A 21128-nucleotide genomic window follows, 5' to 3' on the forward strand; every position below is an offset into this window, starting at 1 on the left:
TCTACTTTTTAGTTTGGTTTATTTATAATTTAGAGTGATACTTCTTTATCGACGTATGAAAGAAATTTTATAACAATGTAAAAAAACTTGATAGTTATTACATCAATTTACTATTAAAGTAGATTTTGAATATATGCAGTTAAAATAAAATCGATAAATATTGTTTTATCTCAGAAGTTTCTCTAATATCTGATGGGTGACCATCCTTTGTTTGCAAATGTCTCACAAAAAATTTTCTCCCATTTGTTCCAGTCGGATTCCACTGTAAGTGTCATTTGCATGCAGTTGTACCAAACTACACTGGAGTATTCTAAGAAATGTTTTAAAATTTCTATTTTCTTTTTGTCTTCTTTGATTAGGAAACGTTCACATTCTTTGTTGAAATTGTTAATCCACTGGTAAGCATTTGAGTTTCTGCCCGTGAATTTCTCAATCATGAAATCTTTTGCAATTTTCCCTAAATTTTGAGTTTCAGATATAATTTTTTTTTTCCTTCAAGAAATATTTCTAACATTTTTTCTAATTTTTTATTTGATACACTAGGTATAGATTGAGCACTTTTTGTTTTTTCCTCAATTTCTTCCAGGTAAAAATCCTTAAACTGTAAGTTTTGCTCTCTATCCAAATATGTTTTTTATATATCATCTGTCAAACTTATCCATATTTTCCGTGTTTGATGTCTTTTATTTAATGATTTACTGACCTTGGCAAAGTTTGGAGTATTTGTAACTGCTTGGTGTAGATTTGCAGGTTGGTGTTCGAGTGGAATTTCAAAAATCTGCCCATCAGGTGTAGCTATTGAGGTTATGCATATGGTGTTTGATTTCCCATGTGCTGTTGGTTTCACAGCAAAATCAAACCTCAATTTTTCCATGTTTCGTGAAATATTTGCATAAAATGTTGTTTTATAATAATGTTTCACTCTTGGTTAATTGGTAAAATGAAACAAAGCCGTAATTGTGTTTCTCTATTTAACGAAAGAAACAACATTTAAAGCCCTTATTTCAGGTTTTTTTTCTTCATATTTTTACAAATATAGATAATATTCGCTTCAAGAAAGTATATTGTTCACAATAATCATTACCCACTCTCACTTTTCATTTAATTAAATGTCAGAATATTAAGTAGGCTTTGTTTATATCGTGCCAAAGACAAACTTAAAGAAAAGAGTTCGCACATGAACGAAATGGTTTTCTTTACAATGTGCGAACTCTTTTCTTTCAGTTTGTCTTCGGCGCGATATAAACAAAGCCTACTAAATATTGTGAAATTATATAAATGGACAAAAATCTTATTTTGCAAATTGAATAATGCAATAATCTTATCAAATTAGTGTATTGTCATCGGTCTTCGATAAATCTACAAAGTTTGAATGAAATATGGCCGTTTAAAGTGGGTCAAAATCGCACCCAAATGAGTCGGTTACAAACATACAAACAAACATACAGGTGAAGCTAATATAAAGCGTGTAAAAAGAAGCGCATGCTACTCGGTGCCAGGAGAGAAAAGACAAGCTCCGGCTGCCCTTCTGGATTCTGCTAGAAACCGGTAAGCACAATTATTTAATGCAGTGGAAATACAAAATAAAATATATTCCATTAGATCTAAATTTTAAAATTTATAGCAATTATACTTACAAAGTATTCTGTTTTATTTGTAACTATACTAAATACGCTTGAAATAGATCTGTACAAGTAGCTAAACAGACTAATTAATTTGAAACTTTAAATTAAGCAAGCGCCAAGTATATCGGGATAAAAACATCATCTTAATTATGTATATAAATTGTGCCTACTAAGTTATGTGTAATTTGTTTTAGGAAAGTGGTTAAATTAGTCAAAAAGAGTGATGTTTACGCAGAAACCCGAAGCGTTAACACAACTAACGAAACAACGATGAAATGTGACTCTTATAATGAAAGTCTGGATGAAATGTAAGTTTAATTTATAACAATGTAGGTATCTGTGAATTCCAGCGGAGAGTTGCTTCGAGTTATTCACAAATCTGCTCTCAAGAAAATTCCTGGAATCCACACGAATAATTTCGTTGACAGACGCAAAAATAGAGCAGGATACCAAAAAAGACGTCGTTTGATCTTCCCAAACAGAAAGAAAATCGAAAATCGCATACAAAGCAGTGCAGACAGCGATTATGGCCCACAAGCTGCTGTGGTCATACCTGATATGACTCAACCTGAGTTTGACAACGCAAAGGAAAATTTTTTTACAGACAATGAAACTCGAAAAGAAAGAAAACATAGAGAAAATAACAAGAGAGCAAAGCTCTTGTCATGAATGGAAAGTTGAACTGTTGACATCATCCATGTTCGGGAGGATATGCAAAATGAAAGCAGAAACTTCTTGTGCCAACGTTGTTAAAGAAATAATGTATCAGGTCTTCAAAGGAAATTCAAGCACATTCTGGGGCACTGAAAATGTACCGGTAGCTGCTCAGTTTGAAAGCGAAAATCCTGGAATTGTGGTAAGGCTATGTGGACTTATTGTTGACGAGAGTTTCCATTTTTAGGAGCATCACCTGATGGCCTAATAGGCGACGACGAAATACTTGAAGTCAAGTGTCCCTCATCGGCTAAACTAATGCTACCAATGGATGCTGTTAAAGAAAAGATTAATTTTTTAGAAATGATATTCTTCAAATAAAATCATCCAATAAATATATGTATCAAGCACAAGGTCTCCTACATATTTCACGTAGACAAATTTGCCATTTTGTTGTGTGGACTCCGCAAGGTATGGTAACTCTGAATATACAGAGAGACAAAGAGTTCTGGAAAAAACAAATGCTTACTAAACTTGTCACTTTCTTCAACCACTGCTTACTTCCTGAAATTATTGACCCAAGACATTCGCGGAATATGTCGATAAGGGAACCAGCATACATAAGAGAAGCACAAAATTCTAAAAAACGGAAGGAATAAATCAATAACCCGTTCTGATCATCACAATACCAGTACGACTCATATTTAAATAAAACATTTTTAAAGCCATGTTGTCAATGCTTGCCGGCAATTACAATTTTAGTGATTATTGTGAAAGTACTAATAGGTAACCCTAAAAATAAAAATTTCCTCAGTATGACAACAAACTACAATTTGCACACGCTCCCGATGCTCATTTATTCATATTTGTAAGAACCCATGTACAATTTATAAAACATTGATCTGCATTTATTTTATTGTAATTATATTTTATATTGATATACGACACATACTAACAGTTAATGTTAATGTAAATACAGATTTTGTTGTGTGTGTATATATATGTATATATATTTACATTTGTTCACAAACCTTTTCATATGTAATGTGCTCAGGAAAAGAATAAACATTTAAGATATGAAGGTGAAGGACACACAAGTAAAGGTGTAGATCCATATATATATAGTGATTAAATATAACGGCGCTGTGAAGTTAACGTGAATGTGTCAACGCAAATTAGATTTTATGTATACATACTGACACAAAAAACCTGTCCGTTTAAACATAGTTTCTTTAACGCAGGCAACCAAGACTGTAATTTTGATTTCGATGTACAATCAGCATATTTTTAAAATAAGTTTTGTAAATGTTTTCAATCAGTAGGTCCATTTGATGGCAAGATTTATATGTTGGAAGAACTGTGTTTTTGTTTGAAATTATAGGTATTGAAATACATGTTCTATTTTGTAAGGTTTTGTACGTATGGATCTACACCTTTACTTGTGTGTCCTTCACCTTCATATCTTAAATGTTTATTCTTTTCCTGAGCACATTACATATGAAAAGGTTTGTGAACAAATGTAAATACTACTTTGTTAGCAGACTAGTGATTCAAATTTTCTACTTGCTCATATGTTTGTTAAGCTGCTTTCTTTCTGTGGTTATGGTCATTGGAAATAAACAGTGCAGAGAGTTAATTTGCATATCATTTTAAAATAAGTACTATTTTTATTTTTATTTGGCTCAAGTTCCTGAGACTAGTGTTCGCAAGCCTTTTTATTCTCGGCTCCTTTTTGATATTTATAATATTAAACAATTTAAATTTAAAATATTGTTAATAACCTACGTTTAAAATGAAACGGACGCTAATTTAATACATGTAATTAATATTAAGATATTTTTGTATATGATCCAGGACTGTCAAAAGCATATTAAGTTAAATCATAATAATGCACTTCTTTTCTGGAATATTTATATAACTTAACATTCATTTGTGTACAGATTGTTTGTACGTAACTTAGTTTACGAGTACGTATCTTTTAAAACAAAGCATCAAGTAAGTACAATCATTGCTCTAAAAACAGAATACTGACAAAAATACAACTAAACGATGTGTTTTTTGTTCCACTTTATTGTAGACTGTGTTGTTCTGATTATCCATATCTTAAACGTAAATAAAGCTGTTAAAAAAAGAATTACAATATTTTTTTTCCAAAAATAAGGTTTTGAAAGTCACTTCAAAAAATACAAGAAAACTAAAGGTAATTAATAGTCAAGTAGCCTTTAACTGGGTATTGGGGACTTATAAACATAGTTTATCTCGATTAGTTTGAATATTTATTATTTTATTTATGGTATAAAAAAATTACAAAAAAGGCTAGGTAGGTTTATTACTAACTAATAGTCTACATGTGTACCGTGTTAGATGAAATTTGGGGAAATAGTTCCTAAGATATCAGGTTCAAATAACATTTTAAAATAATAAACTCGAAATGATCAAAATGTATACTAATCGAGACACCTTACTAAAAACTATTTGTGGTACAAGTTTTATGACATGCTGAAAAAATAGTTTCTGTAATATGGTTTTGTAGCGAAAAAAATTTAGAATTGGCCGTCATTTTGGAATATATTAACTTCATTTGAATTAAGTACATAGAGATCAGGTGACCTAACTAGTATGTGTACCAAGTTTGAAGAAATTCGATACACACACAAACTCATAAAATACCCTGACAACTTTTTTTCCTGAAAAAAAAATTGCGGGGAACATTTTTAGTACGGCCTATGCGATATAGAATATAGGGAAACTGTTCGTGGCACCCAAATTTTGCACCACTGATTCAGGCGCAATACTATCTACAGTAAAATATTTCCTACTGAAGACTTGACAGAAGATGATTATTTTTTGCTCTTTCTACATTTTTTTTTTCTATTTCCTCTCTAAAACCATTTGAATCACTGCTTTTAGTCATTCAGCTTATTTGTTTGTATTTTTTATAGCTGCCGATTTTGACAACAAAAAATTCGACATAAATAGAAACAGGTACGGAGGCCATACATTTGTGCGCCGAACGAGTTCTATTAATGCGGTTTCAACTTTCTCCACCGTTCTGCCGGTAAGTTTACCGAGAAACTACATAGGAGCGGGACAAGAACCAATGATCACTCAGTGTGCAAGTAGCCTACATTAATGTGATCGGTACTCATGCATCGAAGTCTCGACGGAAACAGACGGTCATATGTAATAAACAACAACGTGTTAGTTAACAGGCCTAATTTACTACCCACATTAGTAATGTGAGAAGTGATATGAAATTATTACACACAGTGTACAGTTAAACTCCAGGTCCTGCCTGATGAAATATTTGCAACTAGCTGAAGTGCCCAGCGTTGCCCGGGCTAAACACATCGTAAAGAGACTTCTTGTAGGGCGATGGGGATAATTATTTTCGAAATCTCATGAGACAGTACATATTATGTACTGAAATTTGGCTTTAATGGGTGTGGGAATGGAGGATGGGGATGTTTTTCCGAAATCTCACGTAGACATTGACCTTCCTCGTTTTTCAAATGTCAAGTGTCAAAATATCATCGAGATCGGAGTAAAACGGTATATTTGTATATGAAAGAAACAAAAATATACTTATATATATATTACGCCACCACAATCCCCCCTCCCATATAGTGTTTGGAAAACCACGTTCTAAGTTGATGTCTTTGTAATATAAGGAACATCCCTGCCGAGTTTCAATTATGTAGGGCACATAGATACTTGAAATAAAAAAAAATAATTTTTATTTTTAACGCCCCAGCAACCTTCCTTTGGGAGCTGATTTTCGTAAGATCTGTTCTTAGCGGGTAGTCACTTAGCAAAAGGAATACGCGTACCAAATTTCAAGTAGGTATGTTGGTTCAATGCTTCCGGAGATGAAACATAGAGAATAAAATACTTGACTCAATATAAAATATTACATGGAAAAAGCAATATTAATACATTAATTCCACATATACTCGTTACTATGAAGGTGTAAGTTTTATTCTTTATGAAAACCATAATTAATAATACGCAAAATCAAAGCTGAAGTACCCGGCGTTGCCCAGGATAAACAAATCATAATATAAGGAACATAAATACTAAGTTTCAAGTCTGTAAGACATAAACTTGAAAAACCGGGAAATGTAAATTTTAAAGTTCCATTGATTTCACAGTCTCGGCGCATCAAGGCTACGCATCAGCAAAACCGGGACGCCAATCTTCAACTTCATTTTGTGGGAAGGCAGGTAACCCATAGGGAAGACGTGATGCACCAAACGAAAGCGCGTTACAAATAAAAGGCAACGCCATCTATTGACAAATTTCTAAACGAAACTGTTATTAGTGCCTTTAGTTCGTTAGCAACCGCGAGCTTAACTAAACGGATGTGTTTCGCAAAGAGAAGGATATGAAGTTGCATAGAAAAATGGACACAACTCACTGTTTATAATAAAGGTAGTCGTTAAGTTTTCTTAAATTCAATAGCTGGCTCCTTTCCTAGTTTCTATAATCGAACCGAGTTGTAATCTCTGTAATAACCTCACTGTCGACGAGATGAAACGCCCCACGAATGCTTAAATTTGCTATCCCTATTTTTCTAACATGCAAGAAATATTAAAATAGAAAAAATATAATCAGTTACATATTTTTTTAAAGTGTTTTCAAGTATTTTAGTAATATTGTACATATATAAACAACGAATTCGGTATGAAAGTGTATGCAAGCCGCGAGGCGCCGTGCGCTCTTGCGCTGGAGGCAGGTCGGTTTAGAAATCCATTGTACATGAACAGCCTCGCTGAACGCAGCCAGTCGAATGATTCTACGCGCATCTTCTCCTGCGCAACCTTTTCCTCCCCTACTTTCCTCCCCTACTTTCCTCCCCTACTTTCCTCCCCTCACCCTGCTCGCGGCCACTGCATTTCGGCTCCGCCTACAAGGCTCCACAGCCACGTGTTGGCTCGCGCGCTTGCCTCAAAAATCTTACTAGGACGACGCCTTAAGCCGATGCCACACAGAAAGCTAAGCCAGGTGGCCAGACAGGAAAGTCTAGTTCGCGATTTCGGAGAGACGCATGCCGTGAGATTCGAGTAATGATTCCGACGATTATGTCATTCTGCTGGCTCTCGTAGTATGTAAACGTAAAAATAAATGGGTTCATGAATTTAATACAAAAACAAAAGAATTTTATGAATTTTAACATTTGATGAAGCAGTGCAGTTGCGTGTGAAGATAAATCCAAAATCATGGATTATTTCAGGATAAATTCAACTTAGTTTAATAGCATTCCCTTGAAATCAAATTACAGGCATTGTTCTGGATATCCTGCCTTCTATATTCTTCCAAAAATTTATTCCACAAACATGGATATTTTCTTAATCTTTCAGTTAACTTTTCCATCGACTTGTCTATTTCAAGCACAATACTGAGAGAAATTAAACTTCATAAAAAGCAAACGCAGAAGTACAGTTGCAAGAAAACAGATTTTTTTTTTATTTATCTGCGCACGCGCGAAGTCAGCGACGTTTCAGAATAATAGCCGAGAACCCAACACCCGGTGACGTCGCCAACACAGCGAACACAGCGAACATAGCGAACATAGCGAACATAGCGAACTCAGCTTGGTGTGGTCAGTGACACCTGAGATGCAGCTGGCGCAAAGAACATCGAGACTCTTACTCCCGCGCGCAGCAGCCAACTATCAACATCATCGTCACCGCATTTTGCAAGCCCCGTAATTATTACGACTTCTAAAACCAAGTGTGCACCATCTTCCAAGGCTGATGCACACTCTCAGCATAATCAATGTACAAACTCTGGCAGTTGGAGCACAGGGCAGGCAGTACGACTGAAACAGCTCGCACTGGGATTCAAAACAGTTTTTTTTTTCCCCAATCTCAATCATGAGTATTTCCTCCCGCTTCTTTGCTCGTCGCATTGCCCTCGGGAGCACGTGGGTTCGAGTCCCTACCAAAGAAGCAAGTTTCAACAACACTCTATAAGTACCTGAGTATCCAGACGTCCACACGTGAGCTCTACTGGCCGCGGTGACCAGTGTTGCGTGCCGCAGGCATGGCCGTGATGACGATCGCCGCGGTGGACCACGACGACCCGCAGGAGGGCGCCAACGCGCAGCTCTCCTACTCCATCGAGAAGAACGTGATCGAGGAGGAGACGGGGCTGCCCATCTTCGAGATCGAGCCGGCGACCGGCCTGATCCGCACCGCCGTGTGCTGCCTGGACCGCGAGCGCACTCCCGACTACTCCATCCAGGTGGTGGCCGTGGACGGCGGCGGCCTCAAGGGTGCGTTCCCCTCGTCCTTCCCCCAGTGGGGCTGCGTTCCTTCCCCCACGTCCAACCCTGCATGCCTCGTGTGCACAAGCAGCAGGAGTTGTGCTTCCAAGTAGCTGGTGCTGCTGTAAGTACTACTGGCTCGCTGTAGGAAAGGTTTTGATGGAGATTAAAAACTGACGAAAACTAGCTTCTACTGTGCAGCTTAGGTTCCCCCCTTCCTTCTTTGCGACAAAGAATTTCCGCCACTCCCCTCTTTGTCGCAAAGAAGGAAGGGGGGAACCTAAGCTGCACAGTAGAAGCTAGTTTTCGTCAGTTTTTAATCTCCATCAAAACCTTTCCTACAGCGAGCTAGTAGTATGTTTTACATAAAAACTTGGCATGTGTGTCACGTGTATTGAATATTATTCATATATGTGTATTTATGACTTGTATTAACGAGAAAAAATCATACAATTGACCTAAGGAAAAAAGTAACAAAAAAACAAATTCAATAAAAACCAAAAATTTAAAATTTCTCATTTTTCTTTTCTTAAACAAAATTATTACTAAAATTTATAAGAGTAAACATTGGACTTCTAAAATTCTAATGTTCCCTGAGATTTTTTTGGGTGAAATTTTTTTTTGAAACTCGATTAAAAAGAAAACTTACTCGTAGAAAAATGATATAATGGTTACACTGAAACCCCTCCAACACAAAACCCTGTCTACGGCCCTGCCGGCATCCCAAATAATCATAGCGATGTTGATGCGGTGTAGCAGTATTTAAAAATATTACATATTAATTGCGACATTGCAAATATCAGTAACTGATGTCTGTATGTCTATTATTGGCATAGGTAGTAGATATCTATATCGAATAATCTGCTGGATTGAATTGCCAAATAGTCGTGACATCTTTATTTAAGGTCGTGCCTTTCTCATTGTGAAGAAATTTACCATGCAAACCTTGTCTTTGCCAAGACTTACATTACTATGCATGCTTATGGCAGAGCATGCATGTAACCAACTTTAAACAGAAACAGCAAAAGGAAAATATTCATAATGAAATATTACTATCACTGGAATATATTTTTGTCACCATATTACATCTGTGATGTACTTATACATAATACAAAAAAATATGTATTTTGTAACTTAAACAGGGTATAATCTCTAGTCATTGTTACTGCCATTATTAAGGTTTTTAAAATAAATTCGGCCAAGAATGTTGGTGCATTTTTCTAAACATTGAGCTGTATATGAAATGTATTTTTATGGATTACAGTCTAGTCAATGTTATATCGGTTTTCCAGTTTTTCCTGAAAATCACTACAAAATTTTGCTGCGATGTTTTTTTTTTTTAATTTGTCCTAGCTTTGTTTTGTTTTATGTAAACACATGTAACTCATAAATTTTCACATTTGAGTATCTTCAGAAAAAGCGCTGTAGCTCATTGCACACTCTGGAAAACACAAAGCATGTTAAATAAACCTGCAACACCAAAAAGGAACTAACTTCAACACCTCATCAAAACAGCAACCAAGGACCAAACAACCTTGGCAGAGTCTGTAGCTCATTAAGTGATAGCTGTAACCTTTCTCATTAGATTGCAGCAGTAGCTGCGCTCAGTCGCCGTCAGTCGCGATGCAGCGCCACCTCCTTTCATTTCCCCTACTCCCACTCTAGGTGTCTTGTTCCCCCTCCACCGCCTCTCATCCTTCCCCTTTTTTCCCTCTAGATTCAACACTAGCGACACCTGTGATTTTAGTTCTTTTTAGAGTATTTAAGCGGGCTCTCAGCTCGCTATAGTTGCTGTCTGCCCAGTAGGTCTAAGGGGACAGTCCGCCGGTTAGCGCTAACGAGTTACGTCTACACTCAGCGTCGTCATGCTGCCCGAATACGGACTGACCGTCATGAACCTAGATTCGTGTTACGTAGATCTTGAAACCGTAAATTCGCGGCATAACATTTTGCAAAGTAAATGCTGGTAATAGTGACGGCGATCGCTGAGTGTTGGGCCCGCCATTATTTGTATGCAATTTATATTGTTAGTTCGGCTCTCTACAACTGCGTGTTGTGCGCCAGCACTATTTAATTTAGCTTGCTATTTCGTTATTACTCAGACGTTAGCGCATAGCCGGTGTAGGTAAAATATACGCTTACATATTTACGAGAACACTGTAACCAATCCCTATGTACGTTAGGAACGTTTCCGCAACATGTTACGTAAAATCATCAGGCAATATGCATATAGCATTGGTTCTACACATAGGCGGACATAGTTTTGCTTATGCTTGTTGTAAAGGAAGACATTAAAGAGCAGTTACTATTACCTTGTGCCGTAAAAGTAAAGTGTTAATCAAATATGTACAACATTCGTACTTAGTAAATGCACAGCATATAAAGAGATATATATATATAGGTTATACCCAAATTGTAAAGATTCGTATGTAAAGAAATGATGGTGATAATGGTTGTAAATATAAATAAACTTATATTGATAATAGACGCATGTATTATTGAAGCACCATATAAACAAGATTTAGTTATACACACAACAATTGGCCCATGCTAAGGGATTTTAATATCTCATTATTGTTCTTTGTAATCGAGGCACTAGTAGTCAAACTGCAGTTTCTGGCGTTTGGCTGCAAAATGTTTTGGTACATTACTAGTCGTTTAACTCAACACTCTACGTTGCCCAGTAAAAATTAGTCTTGCGCACACTAACTAGATGCCAAAACAAAACGTTTGGAACACTTCACGCAGAGCAGTGTCAAATTGTACATTGTACAACTAACTTCAGTGGAATACGTAAAACTATTATCTGTGTGTGCAAACAGTGGTGTAAACACAGGGGGAGATATGGAGGGGATATTTCCCCTCCCTCTCCTCAAATACTAAGAAATCCTTAAAAAATTATATTTTCTTCCACCAATAAAATGAAATTATTTGAAAGCAAACAGCATGTTAAGAGTTTCTATTCACTTTACTGGCCCCTTCCCCTCTTTTCACCCCAAATGAAATATTGTGTATGCTACTGTGAACAAGTACCGGTCCTGGCATCTCAAAATTTATGATAAAGATGTAAATGGACCGTCAGTGTCGTAAGTACCTACCACAGTAGTGTGTTAAAAACCACAAATTTTGTATTTTAATTTTTTTCCTGTAGGTTTGCGGTCGAACATATTAATAAATATTACCATTTTCAAAACTACTTCCGTTATTCTGGTCGAAAATGCTCAAAACTAAACCTAAACTTAATCTATCCCTATAACTGTTGCAACTGACAACATTTTAGAGCACGTTTATACCAATTTTAACTGCTTCGTGATGGAAGAAAACACTTTATAAGAACAGGGGCCTACCCCCTCCCCACTCTCTAAAATCCTGAAAAAAAAGTTTCATTTCCACCAACAAATGGAAAGAATTCGAAAGAAAACAGTGGGAAAAGTGGTTTTATCTCCCCCCTCCCCCTTCTCAAATGAAATTTTGCGTGCACTCCTGTAAGGTAATGTATCATGGTTTTTTTCACTTTGGAAGCGATGAAGTATAGGCATTAATAATGTTTATAGACTGCGCGTACAAGCTTTGCATTGAAATATTTGATTGCCTCCCGACACTGAACGGCTTGTTGCCAATAGAACTGTGAAAAGCGCGTGTCATGGTGGACGCAACTGGTGCGTTGTTGGGGTATATACATTTACATAGCACTCTTGGGTGTCCGAGTTCCTGTGCATCGTTATTGCGTGTTTAGTATTTAATATCTAGTGCATTTAATCATATTGTACATAAATTAAACTTGGTAAGTGAAAATATATGCCTATACTTGTAAACAAAACTAGAATTTTTTTTATTGGCTGAATTTGACAGTTCTGTTGGTCCTATGTGTTGTGTACTTGAGAATAAGTTGGCATGCTGTGTTTTAGTTGTCGGCAGTCTAGCATTAAGCCGTGTTCACAATTTAAAAACAAAAATAACATTAACAGTAACAGTAGGTCGTGCATACAAGATTCGAACCTACTGATTAACAACAGCGTATATGACGGTCGTGTGCATGGGAGAGGGTGTGCGTAAAGAAGAGAAATAAATATATTTTATTTATGTTGTGAACGCAAGACGCAACAGCGTATGAGAGAAGTGTTGGGTGCTATTTTGGTGGGACTTAAGAACTGTTTATATTTTATCAATCACTAGAAATTGTCGATATATTAGAATGCTCAGGTAATTCCTGTTTTAAAAATTAATTATTGTGATTACTTAGAAAAAAACCACTACCGATAAATGTAATAACAAAAAAAAAGTTTCATTCTTATAAAACTATTAACAAATATCGGATACGTCGCAAAAATTTCATTGGTTAAAATTAACAGTTGAGAGTTCAATCGTCAACCGATTTCACACAAGTCGTGTGAATGGCCTGCTACTATCTCGCTTTTCTTTTAATTGTGAACCTAGCCTTTATGGTGGTATTTGGGTGCAGGGGCGTAACCAGGGGGGGGGGGGTTAGTTGTTCAAATTCCCCCCCCCCTTAACACCAAATCTTTAATTAATTTCTTATTCATCACTCAAACAAATTTCATATTAAAATTAATAAAATTTTTACCATTACAATATTTAAATTTAAGTACCGAAACCTGATAAAATAGCACTATTTGACACCTTAAAATCCACATTTTCCCAGGGGAGGACCCCCGGACCCCCCGCTTTAATACGGGAGGGGGGGGCCATGCTTCTTAACACCCCTCATACACAAACTCTGGCTACGCCACTGTTTGGGTGTGAGATGTCGTGGTCGGTGGAGCGCGCCGGTAAAGCGTGTGCAGAGGACGTGCCGCGGCGGTTGCAGGCACGGGCACGGCGTCGATCCGGGTGGAGGACATCAACGACATGCCGCCCGTGTTCACGAGGGACGAGTGGCTCACGGAGGCGGACGAGACGGACGGCGACCACGTGCCCGACGTGCCCATCCTCACCGTCACCGTGCACGACCAGGACGAAGTGAACGACTTCCACTACCAGGTCTGCTTCTGCCGACCCCGCTTTCTTATTCACGAACATTGTCCTTCAATATTCAAGCAATCCCACAAGTCCAAACAAATTTGATTCTAAATACGGTAAAATTTTAATTAAATAATAAAAAAGTAACATTTTGATTTCAAGGATCTGTTTTGTTGATACCATAAATAATACATTAAAATAGAGTATTTTCAATATGTAATATTTAATCATATAAGTAGATAATTGTCACGTATAAAAAAAAGTATAAAATTTGTTGTAGAACACAAATCCAAATTTCTCACTAAATCGTGTTAGCTTCATACATGCTAGTTGATGAGTCCCACTTGGTGAATATATTAGTAAAAAAATATTTAAAAAATTAATGTGAAATCAAATATCAAATTATTCACGGATATCTATTTTTTTATACTCGCAGGCCCCTAATTTTGAGTAAACCAGTTGTTTCGTAACGTCTCGTCCACTTTGGGGTCATCGGAGACGATAAGATGTGATGAGATGAGAAGGGAGCAACGAAGTAATGAACAAATGGGTGAAATGAGAGCGCTTAAAGAAAACCCATAGACTCACGCCAATATCCATCATGTTTCACACTTGCCAGAAAATGAGGGGTTTCATCCCACTGTGAATCAAATCCGGATCATCTTGGTGATCGGAGAACGATCTGACCCTCCACCCTCATGGCCGCGGCACACTTTCAAGATCCAAAGTTGAAAAATAATTGCTTTATCGAAACTACAGACGCTGTTAAAGTGTCAAAAAATGTTACTTTTTTTCCATAGTTTAATACTTTCTTAACTGGGTTGTTTCAAAAATTATAAAATGGCAGTCAAACCAAATTAAAATGTTTATTTCCGAAAACATATCTGATTGAATTCTTACTGAGGCGGTTCCAGACATATTCCATATCATGTGGTCAAATATGTGTTTAGGTTATATACAGAATGTCCTCTCTGCCACTAGATGTGCACGTAATTCAAGTACGCACCTGTAACTCTTCAGGGTTGCGTTTCTGGACCTACAGTATGATCGTTAAAAAAAACTACTTGTTTTGGCATTCCCTGTAAACTATTAAATTTATGCCAGAAATTTCCTAACAGCACTGTGTTGTCACCCATTATATTTTATGTGTGACTTTTGTCATGGTTAATCAATTTACTACCATTAAAACATTCAATAAAAAATTATTAATTAATTAATTATTTATTACCTCTCCATCAGCTTATCATCACTTCTGAGGAATTTAAATTTAAGTCGGCATAAATATCAAAGTCTGCACAGTAAAATTGACCACTGTTTAAAAAACTATTGCTTTCATATTTTTTAATACATTAAAATATTTTTTATAAAAACTTATATGGTAGGAATTCAATTTCATTTCATGTTTTATTCAAATTAATATTTAAAGACTACTGTAGCCATACTCTTAATTTCCTACAAACCTGGAGTTACATTTTGAAGGCCATATTCCACCACATACCTACGGGTTCCAGAAAAACTCTTCCAAAAAGTATATTTTGTAATTAAATTATATGCATTGTTTTTAATTCATTCAAAGTAATACTGTAAGTTAAGTTCTTTTAAAATTAGTTTATACTTTGAGGGATCATTTCAGTTATAAAATTACATTGTATCTTTTAGTAAAATGAATACATTTCTTGAAATATTCTTTGGAAATTCGGACAACATGTAGTAACATTTATTTAGCCAGCTTTTTAGCAATATAGGGCAGTTATTATTTTCCTAGTATTTCTAGTATTAGTACCTACAGCGTAAATATTCAGGAATTATTGCACTAAAAAGTAAAATTAATATTAGTTTTTACATATTATTTTATTACAGCTTACTTTCATTTGTTACCACTTCTCTTGAAAAGTTTAATCAAACATTAAAATGTATGTGTCCATTAGTGTAACATAAACTTATGCAAATAACTGTTTAATAAGTAGTTTGACAATAATCGTATTACTGGCATTACTTTTCTCATTTAATATAAGGGCGTGAAGTGGTAACAAAAGAGAAATTAAGCCAGGCTTCCAAAAATGTTTATATTTCTAACAATCGTTTATTTTCAGATTCGTTAAAGCATTCTCAGAGCTCAATATTTGTGTAACTTCTCATCACTCTACATCAATATGTACTTAACAGTTCCCATTACATGTAGTGCTGTATTTACTTACTAAATTATGTAATTTAGGTACATAGAAATCCTTTTATGTAACGTATTTTATTTTTAAAATTTTGAGTATGTGGAAATTTTTTACATAAATTTATTTATGTAATTGTGTTGCATTTCATTGTTATTTTATAAATTACCTTTTTGCAAAGAAAATTATAATTTAAAAAAACTGTGAGTTAGACTTTCAGTACTTGCCAGTAATATGTAATATAACTTTGGTAACAAGCAAATTCATCTGTTCCCATGTTTTAAATAAACTTATAATACAAATCTCTGAAACAAAATTTAATGTAGTGTTCTTTAAAATAATTCCGAGCGTGATAAATATAAGAAAATTCCGTTTTTAAACTACATTTCTTGATTTCAAATTACACGTAGTTTCCGCACCCGCCGCTATAATTCGCTGCTGTATCAGCTACGTATACTATAAAATCATTCGATTTGCAGAACTACAGGTTAAAAAGTACATAATGAAACTGTTCCGATAAAAGAAAAAAGACTTGAAAAAATACTAAAACCCGGCTATTGACCTAATTTTCGACAAGGAATATTATTAAAATACTGCCCATCTTGTTAAAATTCATTAAACAGTTAATAATTTAAAGTTCTCCTTTGTCTCTGTGAACTTTGGTTAGCGTCATCTGCCACAGATAGCAGCACCGCTGTTTCACAATTCCGTTCCATGCAAGTTTCGTTTCATTTACAAATTACTCCTACCAAATGCCATATACCGAAAGCTAAAATGTTAACTCATTAATAATTTACATCATTATTTTAAGGTTTAATAGGCTAAGGATCTACACTGTAATAATACTGACGCCTCTGCTTGTACCTAGCTATTCACTGCCCAACCAATAGAATTGTTAAGTCACATGTTAATACTGTGAGAATTTTGACAACACCCGAGCCCTATTGAAACTGCGCGTGTTGCAGGTGGTGGCAAACAGTGGGTTCGGCGCTGAGAAGTTCTTACTGGTCAAGAACAACGATGGCACTGGATCTCTTAAAGTGGCGCAACCCTTGGACTTTGAGGACAGCCGTCAAAGGAATGGTTTCAGATTTAGGATACAGGTCACAGATAAGGTAAATATACTCCTATCAATAATTTCTCACATAATTTATCATAATGCAAACCTTATTTTGTTCTGTGACATACAGCAGCCATTAAACTGTTGCTCCTTGGGGGTACCTTCATAGTTCGAATGAGTTTGTTGCTAATGAACTGTTGGATGGATATAAAAAAAGAATGAAGCTGTAACTGGTCAATAATTGTGTGACAGAATTAATTTTCATCTACTTTATTCCTGAAAGATTAAGGTTAATGTAACAACAATCAATTCTTTCAGTGCTCTCATGACTGTTAGTTGTGGAAAGATTATATCAATTATTATTTAAATGAGTTATTTTTGCTTAGGCCCACAGCACAAAAAAATTGGAAAGGCTTTTTACTTACAGTTTTATATGCTATCATATTAATTAGAGTTGTTTTAAGTCTAATACACACCGATTGGTCGCCATTGGAATATAAATATGTTTTGAGTTCACAGTAGCAGTCCACAAATCACATTTCACCTATTGATATCTAATATCATTTAACTGCAAATGCCAAACCATATTTACTTCTGCCTTTTTAATTTTTTAGTAAGCATAAATGTTTTAAGAATATTTTTCAAATCTCATTTTAACCACGAAATGGTTGAATAATGTTATTTTTTTCTCATTTTGTAATATGTTGTAGTTACATATTTGTGTGTTACGATGTTTATTATACTTGACTGAACATTCACTACAGGATTAAACTACAGAAAGTTCAATATGATTACAGTGCACATGGTTCTAAATTAAATATTTTCCTCCATATTTTTTTTTATATTTGTTACACTCTTATTAAATTAAGGATTTAGTTCGTGAAAGTGATCTTTATAAATAATATCAAGTGCTGCTGTTAATGATTAAAACATAAAGCCACTTATGTATTAGCATATATTATATGCATTTATTTCTGTTTTATTTCACGCATTTTATATTTTATGTTGATGCCTGCCATCAAAAAACCACATGCTTCTTCAATAACATTTTACATGTTACCGACTCAAATTTCTTGACATCCCTGCGAATTTGGTAACAGTATCTTCTAACAACTCATTATTTGTGAAAATAAATGTTACGAGTAATGCTACGTTAACCACTGTTCCTTAAATATTATAGCAGCAGAGAAATCATTAATAAAATGTTTATCAGTTACAATGGTTGTTGCATCGTTATCAATAGGAAGTTCTTCAAATTAAATAAGTTGCTTTTTACACTGAGGAATCACATTCAATTGGCAAACAGGTAACGATACCATCTCATTTCCTGATGGAACTCATAATTCATGAGCTCCAGCTAATAACAAAGTGTTTTTGAGTCCATATTAACCAGTAGGTCTCGTTACGTATTGATTGTCAAAGTTTTAAGGCCGTATCTTTTGTTACAATATTTGCTTTCGGATGTTGGATCGCTTATAGCGCATGACAGGGACACTGTCCTCGGGGCGTGATGTCACCTGTGCGGGGGCGAGACTCGTATGCCCCTTGGCGCAATAACCAGTACAATCTGCACATTGCCCGCTCTCAGCATCAGGCACTGAAGTGGGCTCTTATTGGCGTTCCACGCCGGCCTTACAGTAACTCGTACGCACGTGGGCGAACACAGAAATAACACACTATTTTCGGTATTACGCGCTACTGCTCCACACGCCTCTCGTACACATAATTAAACAAAATGGTAAAACCGTAAAAACGCCTAACGGGTGCGACTGGTTCTCGTCATGTACAGAGCCACCTCGTGGTTGCGTTAGTGACCGAACTCCGGCTAGAGGATTACTATTTCATTTACTAAGCAGTTGAGACCCCGAGGTAAGCTCTGCGGATAAAAGAAAACAAATGGGATGACGAAGATCATTTGCGCCACAGAGATGAAGTGCTCGGAGTGCTGACGGGGTGTCACCTCCAGTGGCGATGTGATGCGACGCGACTGGAACAAGCGATGGCCGCCGAGGCCGCTGGACAGTGCGTCAGACGCCAAGTTTAAATGACCGTAGGGGCATTCTAATTCGTTCCATTTGCATATTAATATTTTTTTAAAAATTCCCCACTGAAATTATGACAAAGTTATTTCAGCCTCAAAAACATGTATTGACATTACTTATAAAGATTTATTAAGAATAGTTCAACAATTATACAATGCTCAGACGGCCATTAGTAAATTCGGGTCCGTTTTTGTAGAGTTATAACTTAATAAAGTAGACACGTTAAAATACTTACGGGATTCCGAAATAACAAGTACACTTGGGGATGAAAGAGAGGAAGTTTACAATGTGTATTAATGTTTAATAACGGAACGAGGCACTAACTCTACAACACCCTCTTACGGTAGTTTGTGGTATTCGTAACGCACATCGCTGGCGAGAAGTTCAAAAGTGCCATGAGCTTAGAATGGTGGTGAGGGGTGGTGGCATGTCGGGCTCTGTGGAGGCGAAGCCCTGAACAATGACAAATAAGTGGAATAATATTTTTGAGAAGTCAAATGTTTTTCAACTATTTATTTAATTATAATTCATCCTTTTATGTAATCATTCACATTCATCCGGATTATTAATTGATTTTTTTGTGAATATTATTCATTTTCTGGGTTGTAAGTCTAACGACGAGGTGTAAAACTCACTCAGATAATCCATAATGTTTGCTAGAGACCTGATGATGGTGACGACACCTACCACGTGGCCTACTCGTGGGTGGTGGTCAGCTTGAGGGACATAAACGACAATAAGCCCCAGTTCGAGCGACCTGACATCGAGGTGTCCGTGTACGAGAACGCGGCTGTCGGTCGGAACCTGGTCACCTTCAGCGCCACGGACCCCGACCAAGGCGGGAAGAGCGCCGTCGCTTACAAGATAGACCCCGCCTCCGACCAGAAGCGACAGTTCGCCATCGACGAAGAAGGATCTGTGTCTGTGCAGAGGAGTCTGGATCACGAAAAATTGTCCACCCATAAGGTAAACTAAGTACAAGTGATAAAATAAATGGGAAACGGTAACATAAGATTGATGTATGTACTGCATTGTAATAGTTTTATTCCTTCTTCAAACTTTTTAAGAACGATGAGTAAACCTTGCATGCATTTGGAAATATACCAACTGTAGTTTCTGCAATTTAAAAAGTTAATAAAAATAAATAAAATAACGAAGAAACGTGTTCTATTAAAACACTAGTTGAGCATAAAAACCTCTCAATACAAAACACGACTGTTATTTTATTAAGTCCAGAAAAAATGTTTACAAAAATTAAACAATTATATTCTTATTTTCTTATGCACCCTAATTATGTTTCGAGACTTGGTCTGAAATGTTTTAGTACGATACCAGGTTGTGGCCAGTGGTTTTTAAACACTGCTTTAAATGGTTATGTGAATTGTCACTAATATATGTAAATGTTAAGCATTGTTTTTTTCTATTTATTGTAATATACAACGTAGTTAATATCTTGCTAACAATTGTTTGTAAAAATATTTCTATATTGCAATAAACATGTTCTCATTTATTTTACTGTACATCCAGCATACGAACCTGATACTGTAAATAAAATACGTTTGAATATGTAGAATACTTATTACTGTATTGTGGTTGTTTCAGGTGAGAATTCTGGCTGTAGACGATGGTATTCCATCCCAAACCGCGACTGCTACACTCACGGTGTTGGTGCAAGATATCAACGACAACGCCCCCACGCTGCTTAAAGACTACCGACCAGTTCTCCCAGAAAACCATCCTCCCAGGATCATTGCTGAACTCCAAGCCACGGATAGAGATGACCGCTCAAAAAAAAATGGACCACCATTTGTGTTCAAAATGGATCCCACGGCTGATGACATTATAAAGGCTTCTTTCAAAGTTGATCACGACCCAAGTACGTGACCTAAGTAAGCGAAAGTTCTATGCTATGATTTATATAGTTATAAAATGTCATTTCGTAAAGAATTTTTACAATTTTTATTTTTATTTTAAGCATTTATGCATTTAGTATATATGAAGGGTTTGACATTTTAAAAAATTCAGAGACTTAAACTATTGCTTAGTTTATTCATAGACTTTATCTCAAAAAATACAGCTATACTCTTTAATCCGTTCTTTGGTTTGACAAAGTATGTAATCCAGCACAGAGCAAGCCACTCACTAATTTTTTTGCTTGGGGGGGGGGGGGGTGTTTGCAGATATTTTAAATCAGGAGCGGTACGCAGGGGGTGGGTATATGGGGGGATTTATCCCCCTTTCCCCCCGAAATCCGAAAAAAGCCTATCATTTTCTCATAAAAATGGAAAGAGTTTGAAGTAAAACAGCTGTAAAAGTGGTTTCATTCCCCTGCCC

At 36.0% G+C, this 21128-nt stretch overlaps 1 protein-coding gene across 1 annotated transcript in view; it reads left to right on the forward strand.

The window, feature by feature from the left end:
* Nucleotides 1-21128, forward strand: part of LOC134534814 (neural-cadherin-like) — a 200582-nt gene that overhangs the window by 104490 nt on the left and 74964 nt on the right. The window contains exons 7-11 of the mRNA XM_063373458.1: nt 8323-8556; nt 13376-13548; nt 16658-16807; nt 19455-19760; nt 20397-20670. Of these exons, the coding sequence (XP_063229528.1) occupies nt 8323-8556; nt 13376-13548; nt 16658-16807; nt 19455-19760; nt 20397-20670 (1137 nt within the window). The remainder of the gene's footprint in view (nt 1-8322; nt 8557-13375; nt 13549-16657; nt 16808-19454; nt 19761-20396; nt 20671-21128) is intronic.

The sequence above is a fragment of the Bacillus rossius genome, chromosome 1 (genome assembly GCF_032445375.1).
Source record: "Bacillus rossius redtenbacheri isolate Brsri chromosome 1, Brsri_v3, whole genome shotgun sequence".
Classification (NCBI taxonomy): domain Eukaryota; kingdom Metazoa; phylum Arthropoda; class Insecta; order Phasmatodea; family Bacillidae; genus Bacillus; species Bacillus rossius.